The sequence below is a fragment of the Melanerpes formicivorus genome, unplaced genomic scaffold, assembly GCF_026170545.1.
Source record: "Melanerpes formicivorus ecotype bairdi unplaced genomic scaffold, bMelFor1.0.p_v2 SCAF_342, whole genome shotgun sequence".
Lineage (NCBI taxonomy): Eukaryota > Metazoa > Chordata > Aves > Piciformes > Picidae > Melanerpes > Melanerpes formicivorus.
Genome location: NW_027142694.1, coordinates 12,379 through 24,836, shown reverse-complemented (window position 1 = coordinate 24,836; position 12,458 = coordinate 12,379). Strand labels below are relative to the sequence as shown.

At 36.8% G+C, this 12,458-nt stretch overlaps 1 protein-coding gene across 1 annotated transcript in view; it reads left to right on the top strand.

Annotated features, from left to right (window-relative positions):
• The window catches only part of LOC137459277 (cortactin-binding protein 2-like), a 73,772-nt gene that overhangs the window by 49,358 nt on the left and 11,956 nt on the right, over nt 1-12,458 (top strand). Inside the window, exons 5-6 of the mRNA XM_068170331.1 lie at nt 6,476-6,679; nt 12,069-12,168. Of these exons, the coding sequence (XP_068026432.1) occupies nt 6,476-6,679; nt 12,069-12,168 (304 nt within the window). The remainder of the gene's footprint in view (nt 1-6,475; nt 6,680-12,068; nt 12,169-12,458) is intronic.

Sequence of the window (12,458 nt, the reverse complement as noted above, 5' to 3'; positions counted from 1 at the left end):
TGCTGATTTAGTAATGTTATAAATTAGTTTGCTTCCTCAAGGAGGTATCCAAATTGAAGAGGACTAATGTTTAAAGTAAATGGTCTGCATGTGATGGCATCTTAAAGAAACTCCTCTTTGTGTTTTTTTTCCTTAGGGTTTTTCTGGGGTGTTTTAGTTTAGTTTGGGTTTGGGGTTTTTTATGTGAATGCTGTTATTTTGGACTTCAAAATATCTTCTCAGTCTGAAATAGTGTTTTGAAAACTACTTCTGCTGGTGGTCTTCTATGGAAAATTTAGTGCTTTGTGAATCTTTCAGGAAACAGGGCATAGCTGGCACAGCTACTACTCTCCTATGGCATTAGTTGAACATTAAGGTATAGAATTGCCTGGATAACACTTCAAATATGACACCTCATAGGTATAGAATGTGTTTCATTTTTATTTCTGTTGTTCTATAGATCTTTTGGTTTTAGTTACAGGCTTTGTTGTAGCCTTTGTGCAGCATCTCACAGGCTTGCTTCAGATACTAGCAAAAGTTTGCTGTTGGAGGATTAAAATCTCAATGTTAATAGACTGGATTAGGTATGTGTATCTGCTGTTCATTTTGCATTGTGATGGGCACTCTTTTGTGTGCCTAATGTGCTGCCAGCTTCAGGGTGTCTCCTTGATGTCAGTCACATGAACAAAGGTGGCCCTGATAAACCTTTCAGCTAATTGTAGATCTCTTAAATCTTTGTCAGCATATTTCTCTGCTGGAATCAATATCACTAGAACATTAAGTAGAAGCCCCTCTTCAGCTTGATCTGCAGTGAGGAAGATGGACACACACTTAGGGAATACTTTAGACCTTTATCATCATCATCTCAGACTTCTAATAGTTACTGTCAGTTCAGTTATGGTACTTCAGACCCTCATATCTTTAGTCCCTGTATCATCATCATGCATGGAGTATAAAACCCCTGCACAGCTGGTGTGTTTCCATCACACAATCAACCACTTTCTGTTTGTAGCTGCACTGCTGTCTGATAAGACAGTTGAACACACTCATCAGTCTTGTGAAAACTATTCCAAAAGCAGAGTGTGGCAACAGTATCTGTTTGTACAGGAGAGATGTCAGAGTTAAAATTATTGAGGAATTTTTATTCTGATTCCACCTCGCTGAAGATTTTCTGTGATTCTGGAGTCATGGTTTTAATATTTGGCTGTGGCACCATACTCTCAGAAGCCTCCCTCATTTCTGAACTGTGCTGTGAATATATTAGCTCAGAAACCTCATCTTCCTCTTGTCTACTACTAATCACAGTTAACAAATGTGGGATTTGATGGTTGCCTTGTAGCTTGCTGGTTTTCATATAGATGTCCTAAATTTTCATCTTAAATTCTTATTCCTAGTTAGTCTCTCTCAGAGCCCAGTATTCCACGCATTCTCCAAACTGTGTTTGCCTTCGGGTTCTTTTGGGCTGAATAATGGAATTAAAATTTCATTTAAAATGAAAATAATGACTTCTGTTAACATACAACAAATTATTGGCAAGATCAGCTTCAAAGTGAATAGTTTCTGTAGGCAAGAGGCCGCGTTCCACAAATCCTATTAGCATTAATTAGGCAGTATATTACAGTTAGTTTTAGCTTGAAAATTCTACTTGACTTTGTAACTCCATGTATTGTTCCTGCTTTAGTTTGTGCTTCTAAGTATAAGCTTTTTTATTATGACAATAATCAGCCTTTCAAATAGGATTCCTCCCTCAAACAGTCAATTTATGTTTCTTATGAAATTTGTCACATTCTTCATAGACAGTTCTCAGAGGTAGGAGTTTCGTCTAAAAAGTGTTAGGATGTTTTTTTTTTTATTTGTGCTGTTTTTTAAGAGATGTTAATTCACTATCCCTTTGTGCCTGACTACAAAGAGGATCAAGGAACTTTAATAACTTCATTTGCAATATTCAAATATTCCGGAGCTCCTTCGTCTTTTATCCACACTAATGCTTATATTTCATTGCATTTATCCTCCAACCCCATTCTACTTATTTCCCTGTTTTGGCCTAGTGGTCTGCCAAACTGCAGAACGAAAGAAACTTTGAGTTGCGGATGTTAGGCAATTTTGGAAAGACATTTCCTTCAAAATGTTATGCTGAGAAAAGCAAACAAAACCCCAAACCCTCAAGATTTGTAAATATATATAGAAATAGACCTTGTAGTTGAAAAGATAACCCAAATTTAATAACACTGTTTTGGTCAGTAATGCCTGAATTCATATTCACTTACTTTTTCTGTTGTTGTTTTCTCTAAGTGTAACTGGTTTTGAGGTGCACAGCATCTAACAAACCATAAATATGTCTGAAGCCTACTTTTCTATATCTGCATTTTCATGCCTCTAGGCAGGGATTCAGTTAGTTTTATTAATGTTCTGGTCAATTTTAATCTGGTTTATTTACTTCTTCCCAGCCCCAAATGTTTAGAATTTCAGTTTTTAGTTACAGCAGAGTATGGTGCAATCTTACAGATATTTTATTGTGTAGTAAGTAGTGAGCTTCAATCAGAGTCCAGAGAAGAGCAACAAAGTTGGTGAGGGGTTTGGAACACAAGCCCTATGAGGAAAGACTGAGGGAGCTGGGGTTGCTCAGCCTGGAGAAGAGGAGACTCAGGGGTGACCTTATCACTCTCTACAACTACCTGAAGGGAGGTTGTAGACAGGCAGATGATGGTCTCTTCTCCCAGGCAGCCAGTACCAGAACAAGAGGACACAGTCTCGGGCTGTGCCAGGGGAGGTTCAGGTTGGATATTAGGAAGAAGTTCTATACAGAAAGAGTGATTGCCCATTGGAATGGGCTGCCTGGGGAGGTGGTGGAGTCGCCGTCATTGGAGGTGTTCAGGAGGAGACTTGATGGGGTGCTTGGTTGTATGGTTTAGTTGTTTGAGTGGCTTGGATTGGTTGATGGGTTGGACGCGATGATCTTGAAGGTCTCTTCCAACCTGGTTTGGTTTATTCTATTCTAAAGTTTTATTCTATTCTATTTTTAAACAACAGTGCAAATCAAATCTAGCATATTAAAAGGGTATTGAAAGGCTCTTCAATTTATATATATATATATATATATATATATTTATGTCACTAAATCCATGTTTCTTTCTTCTTACTATGGAGTCAGAAGAATTAATAATAGCCTAATCACTGAAGTATTCTATTTATTAATTTCAAAACAGTTTCAAAACGAACACATCAGCAGTCTGATTTCACTTAGGAGTGTCTTGGCTCTGGGAAGAGCAACTACTAAGAGCAAACTTAAAATCCAAGCACTGATTTTTGTTTAGTTGTGTTCTAGAAAAATAATGTGGTGATACCTTCTCTTAGAGAAAGGGCATTGTACTGCATGTTGCTCTTTTCATCCCTTGTGGAAAGAGACACCGGCTTTTGTCATTAATGTTGAACAGACTGCACATAGAGAAATTACAATGAACATTTATGGTCTGATTCAAAATCTGTGCCAGTGTTTTCATTAACTTCAGCAGCCTTTGAACTGGTGCCAGAATGCTTCTGCTCTGTTTGGATTTCTACATTTCAATGGCTGTTAAGACTTCAAAATGGAAATGAATGTAGGCAGTTGGATTTTCATACCCCTGGGATTTCTGCTTTTACTTTCTTCTTGGTTTTGTGCTATGTCATTCTTCAATGAAGTATGGTTTTTATTTTGCTTGTTTCTATAATGATTGATTGATTATTATTTTTTTCTATATATACAATTGGCTTCAAAGATAAAAGGGGTTGGGGGGAGGGACTGATCTGGGCTCTGAAATTAACCATCTCACATTCTGAAGCTGATGCCAGAAGCTGTTTTTGTCTGTCCCTCTGCCCTTCATCACTGCATGTCCTACAAGCTTTCACAGATGCTTCACATTTCCTAACTTTTTGCATCTCTTAATGATGTACCTTATTTATTGCTATTTTCTAATGTTGCTGTATTTTGTTGGATGAATTCAGCTTTATTATATTGCTTTACATTGATGCTAAAGTTATGCTATTGGGTTTTTGTATCTTTTTCAGTAAGACAGTCTATTGATAACTTGGTATAATGAATTGCAACATGCTTTTAATTTCAAGAATTTGAAATGAAAGTTAAGGTACCACATATGCCACCAAAAAAAATTATTGTATTTTGATATTTCTGTTAATGATGCTTTAAAGAAAAAGGGGGGCAGGGGAACCAAAGTAAAACACACAAAAAAAATTCCCCTTGGACTATTTTCAAATAGGAGGGGAACCCAGAAATACTATTCATGTTGGAAAACTGCTTGGTAAAGTGAACTTCATTCTTAAAGCTTACTTTCAAGCTCCTCAAATTCCCCCACATTATTACAATATAACTTGGACAAAATATTAGCATCTGGAGTGCCACCCGACCAATATCTGCTATTGGTTAACTACCATGGCAAGTCAGTGAAAACGACAAGCATTGTGTTAAACCATACATATATATTTGTGTATGTATCTCTCTGTCTCTCTCTGCAACACAGCTAGCTTCAAAGAGCAACAAAAAGTAGGAAAAATAAGGTTACTTTTTGTTGTAGTGTGAAGAGGTCCTTTCCAACCTTAATTATACTGTGATACTGTGATGGTTTATCCCACTGACACCAACAAAAAGCTGTCACACTGTCACACTTTTATATTGGAAAGGAAGAACAAGAGTTATTCTTCAGACATTTGGGGGTTTTGTAAGAGTTACAAGTTCTCAAATCTTGAAAGTGAAAATAAATATATATATATATATTTTACCATATATATTTTTTTTTTCACTTAATGGATGAAGTTTACTTTTGTATATAGCTTATTTGTTTTACAAACTTCAAAATCATCTGATTAAAAACATTGGAGAAACAAATACTAGTAAGTGTAAGTGATAGCCAGATAGGAGATTCAGAATTGAAGTTATATGAAGGTAGAGTTAACATTGTAGTTTATCAGTGGTTTAAAGTTGGATTTATCAGGTAGCTTCTTAGCTGTAGTGGTGACTTGTCACATCAAAATGAGATCAATAAGTTGAACAATAAGCTAACACTGTGAAAATACTACAAATGTGTTTCTTTTACATGCTAATCTAGTAAACTTAATCTGAAATGACAAAGTTCGCTTTAGAAACAAATGTAAACATTTCTCCAAGCTTTTAATTGTTTTGTGTTTTGAACTGGGATCAAACTATGGCTTCTTCATTGGACCTACTCAGGTGATGGATTTTTGCGTGGATTTTTGTCCAAATCTTGCAAGGCTCCCAAATCTATTGCTTCTATAGAATTCTGATGGGAAATTCCATATTAATTTTTTTTCCCCTTTTCCACAATGTGGAGGAGGTCATCCCAGCGTGGTTCAGCTGCAGCCACATGTTTTTTCTAGTTCCAGGTGTTGGAGGTTGTATGGCACTTGACCAGCTTGATGGAGCTGGAGGCAATGCCCTGTCATCTCCTCTTTAGTCTTGGGCGTTGAAGAATCGCAGCAAAAGCTGGCTGAACTTCCTTTGTATTCAGCCTCACATAACAGCTTATTTGTGGCCACAGAATACAAAATGATTTATTAAAGAGGGAAATGTAATGTGGATTTTCCAAAGTTAATAGTAAAAATAAGAAAAAAAACCTCTGTTTTCTCTTTCAGTCTTTGATCAAGGAAGAATGCATAAGATTTTCTATGCTTTATGCAGCAAACTTCATTTTATTAACAAACTACCTACTAAAGCTGATAAATAATGAATAGAACATTTAATGAAGATAACTCCTAAGCTTTCAGAGTTTTGGAATGAGTTATTTTTTTCTTATCAGGGTGAAATATTTCACTTGTAAATATTCTGTTATTCATACTGGAGCATTTTGTAATAGATTGTCCAATAAAATATTGCTGAGCAAAAGGAACATTACCTTAAGGTACAGCATAGTAATCATTTGTTTCTATATTATTTGACTAAATTATTGCTACTTTTCCCTCCCCAATCTTGTTGAAAAATGCTTAAAATTAGGCTTCTCTGCACAGTTCTTCTGTGTATATGCAGATGAGATATAAATACTAAAGTTTGCACCAAGACTATAAAGGCAAATAAAATTTCATGTGAAAAGAAGTATTTTGGTTTGGAAACCTTTCTTGAGATTTTTAAAATGGAATACTTTCCCAGCATATCAGCAATTAAATTAAAACTTGAGTAAACTTTCAGTAGTTTCTGAATGTTGATGATGTGATTTTTTTTCTGAGATAACCAGCTGCTCCTTCAGTGCATTACTGGTTTCACGGTAACCTTTCGTAATGAAATCCTGTTCACTTGCATTAACAGCTGTCACCTCTGTACGCAGTTTTTGTTCTTCAGCATACTTTCTGATGTATACAGAAAGCATCATCACAAGACTTGTGCTAGACTAACAAATGCTGTCATCTTGATCTATTTTAAGCTTTAAAAGACAGATAAAGCAGGGCTTTATTTATGTGCCTTCTGTCTAACTCCTGTTGCTTTAACTCACAGGCTGGTCTTCCTCCCTAACCCCTTTGTTAGCAAGCGGTGGTCCTGTCCCCCTGGGTGGCAGGCCCACCCTTCTTCACCAAGCTGCTGCCCAGGGAAATGTCACTTTATTATCAATGCTGCTTAATGAAGAAGGACTGGACATTAATTACTCTTGTGAAGATGGCTATTCTGCCTTGTATTCTGCTGCTACAAACGGACATACAGGTAAGTGATACTAAGCTCTCTTATGGCACTTATGTGACAGTCAAAGCTTATGTCATGATATTTTTAGGGCAAATGAACTTATTTTGTTTTTTTAAATGAGAAATTGAAACTGAGAGACATAAATTTTATGACAAAAGTCACAGTCTAGTGTATACATAAGCAGTGGTTCATGAGGCAGAAGTTGGGTCACAGAAAACGTTCTTGCTTGTGGTAATTCTGCAGGAACATCCATTCTAATTGTCCACTCCATTCCTATAAAAAGCCACTGGATTTCATCACTCCAAGTTCTGTGACAAACAAAAGATCATTTGTAGGAAAGGCAGAAAAGAACAAACATTGCCAGGAATAAGCAGAAAAGAATAGGTTGTCACCAGTGTATTGACCATCTGCTGTAGTGGCAAAAGTGATGGAAGATGGTATCAGGGTAGTGTGTTACTTGTGAAATAAAAGGAACCATCTTTATTTTTGAATTAGATGAAATAGGCTTCTCTAGCCTCTGCTGAAATATTTCACATTTTTCTTTCTGTTTTCCTCACTACTCCAAGCCTCAGTCTCAAGGAGGTAACATTTCTGAACCTTTCAACAGTCAGTATTAATATTTTATGAATGTGTTTATGAAATTAGTCAAATATATTAGCAGCAGATATGGATTTCATGGATACAAACTCCAAACAATAAGTATCAGACTGTTAACAAAAGGCTCTCAAACAGCAGCTGTCTTTCCAGTACATGTTAATGTGGCTTTTTCTACTTACATAAAAATCTTCTAGATTGTTATATATATTCTTCTAGATTCTTATATATATTCTTCTAGATTCTTATATGTGGCTTTTCCTACTTACATAAAAATCTTCTAGATTCTTATATTGCCAATAATATCATTATACTGATTTGGACACTAAAGATGAAATCCACCCAAACCAGTGACAAAAATCCAATTATTATTTCCCTGTAGAAGATGGAACATAGTGCCACAGCTTTCTCAACAGTGTCTTTCAAGACACTGCTGTCTTTCAAGAGTACTTTGTGGTTTTATTTAACAGTGTATTTATTAGTAACACAATTAGAAAGCCCTGTCCCAGTGTTCAAAATAATGCTTGGAGAGACTGCTCTCATTTTTCTAAAGTGCTTCAAAAATCAAAGTAAAATCCACAGCTAGGCTGATAGTGTACATTGCTCATCTTGTGTTGTTAAAATGTTTTGAAGCCCTGATTTTTAGTTACAATTACTTACTGGCAGCAAAGGCAATTTAGTTTCTTGGTTTATTGTCAAAATTTCAAATGAGAGAGGCACTTGACATAAGAATGAGAGCACAATAATAAAAACAAACACATGCCTATGCATTCTGTAGTTGTTCAGTGTATTTTAGTTTTAAAGATAAAAGATCTGTTATGAGGGTTTTAGTGTTGCTCTTCTATTTACAGTTGACAGGATGTGAAAAACATTTTGTTGTACAAATTGTCACATTTTAACAACTAAATGGATTGTGTTAATTCAGAATGAGAGAATCACACAGCAGCAGTATCTGTATCTCCTTAATAGAGTACATGAACACTGAGAGTGGATTAACTACATTTTTGGTGAAAGGTTTTTTGTGTTTGAAATATAATCCTTTCTTTGTTACTTGCAGTTTGTCTCCAAGTGCATGGATAGATGAAGCTCTTCAAAGTGGAGGCTTTTACAAACAGTCATGTAAAAATATAAATACTTAAGAAAAGAAGTAGAGGAATAAATCCCTTACTTTAAAAGATCCTTTTTAATAGTTATTTTTAACCATGTAGAAAGAATAGATACTGAAGTAATTTTAAGAAAGAAAAAATAAATTATTGTACATTTCTTTTTCATTGCATTGAGTAGGATTTGGTCTAGTTGATTAGTTAGGGTTAGGTCATCAGTTGGACTTGATGACCTTGGAGGTCTCTTCCAACCTGATTGATTCCGTGACTGTCCATGGTAAATTAGTGTATTTTGGATGCCTTTTTCTCCTTAGAGTCATAGAATCACATAGGTTGGAAAAGACCTTTAAGGTCTTAAGTTTACCTGGGTGGGTAATCACACTGTGATCTTAGTTTATTGAGAATACTTTCAACCTTGGAGATAGCGACTAAAGAGATTCAGGGATTTCCAGGGCCCTTTGTTTCTTCTGAGTCAACTAACCAGATTTTCTCATTTCTCATGGGAAATGCCTGGCCAGAAGAAAAGAATAGCTCTAGATTTGTTGAGGGCCAGCATAATGTATATATCCCTTCTGAAGCAAACATGATGTTGCAGAGCCTGGGAGCAGTAGAAAGTGAATGATCTCCACACATTTTCAGTTTAGATATACAGTATTTGAGAAGTACAGATAGCTAGAGAATAGTAAATTGTAACCAGTGTGGTGGCAGCAGCTGGTATGTACTCTCAGCCCAGTCTGTAGAGAAAACTGAATTACAGAAGAAAAGAGAGCACTCAAATGTTCTTTCCTGATCTGTCCTATTTGCAAAATGTCCTGTTCATAAACAGTTGCCTTTTGAGAGCTGCAGCTGAGGGGTTTTCAGCTCATGAAGCAGCTGCTTTGTTTCCTGCACACACTGTCCCCAGTTCTGTAAATCTGAGAGAGTGAATTTCATCCTACAAATACACACTAAATACTTTCTTTGTGTTTGAATGGACAGAAGGAAACTTCAATTTTGTGATTTCACCACTAGACTGGGTTAACTGAACAGATTGTTTTGTCAGCCCATCTTGGTTTGATCCAATAACAAAGCAGTAGGCACTTCACTTGGCATGTGCATTAGTTCATAATAACAAAGCAGTAGGCACTTTACTTGACATTTGCATTAGTTCATTTAGCTAATACATCTGCATTGTGTTGCCACACAACAGGCAGTTGAGAAAGAGAATTAAATAATAAGAGTTCCTGAACCTGAGACATGTAAAGAGATTAATAGTATCCTTTGGACTCAGCTATATGCTAATCTTATGCATTTGTGCTATAATTGATTCTCTTCTATCCTGAGTATTTGGAGGCTGTGACACCCTGATTGATAGGAAAAACTGGAATGATGTGGGAACTAGAAAGGAGTGAGGTGCAAAGACATACAGCTACATGGATTCAGCTCTGCCGAGCCACAGGATGTATCTGCATGGTGTTTGCCATCACTCTCGAAGAACTAAGTACCCAGCTGTGGTGGAGAGCAGTAAAGTCTCCAGGTGTTTGTGCTAATATGCTTTCATGTTTTGCTTTTGTTTTGACCAAAACCTTTAACAACATGAATGTGTGTCTTGTGCCTGCCCTTTTGCCCAGTTTCTCCACTGCTGACTACTTCTGTGGCAGACAGCAGTGAACTCAAGTTAATGAGCCTGGGTTGACTCAGTTTGCCCTTCTCCAAATCCCAATCAAAAGTCCATCCAGAGGACCCAGGCTTCCTGGAGATGCTGCTCTTTTATTCAATATGCCACCAGAAACAGCTCATGTAGAGCTTACTAGCTCACATGGTATGCCTTAAGAAAGTAGCTGTATTTCCTCGTGCTTGCACCTATCCCTGAGAATAAAAACCTCTTTACACTGATCTTCATCAGAATCAGTATTTTCACATAGACAAGCAACCACCCAAATGATCTGCCTATCCATAATTCTGAGTTAACTGTATCTTTCTAGACAGGTGGTCTTGTTCTGTGTGTTCCTCATGGCTTTTGCATGGCTAATGTATGCTTTATGAAGAAACCAAGAAGTATCCTAACCAAATACTTGAAATGGCTAGAAAAAATGTTTTCAGTATCCTTCATAAACTATGGAAGTGTTTTAGGATGTCAGGCAGGAATATGTATTTTTTACTATAAGACTGGGATTGACAATAGAGAAGAAAAATGTCATTATTAGCAGTGTATTTTTTTGTTACAAAGTGATTGAAAGTACAGTTTGATTTTATGTGATATTATCTGACAAATGGAAATATTAGGTAAGCTACTTAACTGAAAGCTTCTTTATGACTTAAAGAAATATATCCATGTGAAGTCATAGAATCATAGAATCAGTCAGGGTTGGAAGGGACCACAAGGATCATCTAGTTCCAACCCCACTGCCATGGCCAGGGACACCCCACACTAGATCAGGCTGGACAGAGCCTCATCCAGCCTGGGCTTAAACACCTCCCAGACTGGGGCCTCAACCACCTCCCTGGACAACCCATTCCAGGGCTTCACCACTGTCATGGTGAAGAACCTCCTTCTCACGTCCAGCCTGAATCTCTCCACCTCCAGCTTCATTCCATTCCCCCTAGTCCTATCACTACCTGGTAGCTTGTCTTGGCAACCAACTAAAATATATTAAAAAAGTCATTTCAGATCAGATTAGTTATTGAAAAATTTAAGAATCTTAATTTACAATATAATAATTTACAGTGTTTTGAAGTCTTAATTATTAATGTTAATTTATTTATTCAATCAAATCCACAACATCTGTGTTAATATTTAAAAGAATTGTGTCAGGATGAAGTATGTTCAGGAATGGTTTAGGTTAGTTAGGCTTCTGAGTAATTCTCAATGCATGTTTCTGGTATCTAGAGATAACCCTCACTAGCAAAGCTTGGCTTCAGGATCTTACCCAGTGCAATAAGCTTGCTCAGAAATCAGGTCAGGAGTTTATAATTGGTGTTGTAGCTGAGCATATTTTCAAAGTAGTAGTTTTAGCTACAAAAGATTTGTTTTATTTTGGTCTAGAACCAATTTCAAGGCTATAGAGCAGATGAAGTGTTTTCTTCAAACTTAATTGCATCAAATGATATTCCATTTTGTGGCTGAAAAGCAGTCTAATTGCTATGTCATTAATTATCTTAATTTAGCTGTAGGACGGTAGAATCAGGCTGGAACTATTTTTAGAATGTCATTTTGGAAATACAGGAATTTGGAGTGGTTTGAGGAGGTTTGAGTTTGTCAGTTTTTCTGATTTGTCATTGCAATCCCAAGTCAAAGGGTCTTAGGAAAAGATTGGCCAGTGCCAGCATGTTGCTCGATTTAGGTCTAGTTTGTGAGCATCCCGGCTATGGCTGTCATATTTGGGATGTGACAGTAGTGGGCCTCTGCTGAATTTAGGGGCTGCTGGATAATTCATATTCCCCACTTTGTCGGTAAATTAGCTAGCACTGCTGGGGTTGCCAGCAAGGGGCAGGTATTTGAATCCCCATAGAACCCAACCGAAGTTGTTTTTACAAATGATCATGTTGCCCCCCAGGGAGTCAGTTCTCACCTCTCTCCTGCAAACTACTTCCTGAGCTTTTACTTCCATTTACTAAGTTGTGTGATACAGAAGTAAATAGACCAGTTGCTGTTGCCTCTTGAGCAGGTTTTAATGTACATTGGCTTTAATCATTTGGCTTTTTGCATCAGTTTGTTTTTGCTCAATTTATAGAATGTGTGAGATTGCTGCTGACTGCAGAAGCACAAGTTGATGCTGCTGATAAAAATGGCTTTACACCCTTGTGTTCAGCAGTTGCTCAGGGACATGTCAAGTAAGTGAAGTGTCAAGATTTTGCCTGTTGGTTACTATTCAATGTTATATTCTCTTTATATTTCATTATATTATATGCTTCTTCATTGCATTACTGTTGCACTCTTAGTTATGAATGCATTGAACTATAATCTGTTGAAAGCGTCTACAGAAACTCATATTCATATGCTGGTTTTCCTATATTTCCATCTGTTTATCTCCCAATTGCAGCTCGTAAGGTTGCTGAACATGTATTCTTAATAACCACATTATGGGCCCCTCAGTTTAGGACTTGCTGGAACGAGTCCAGAG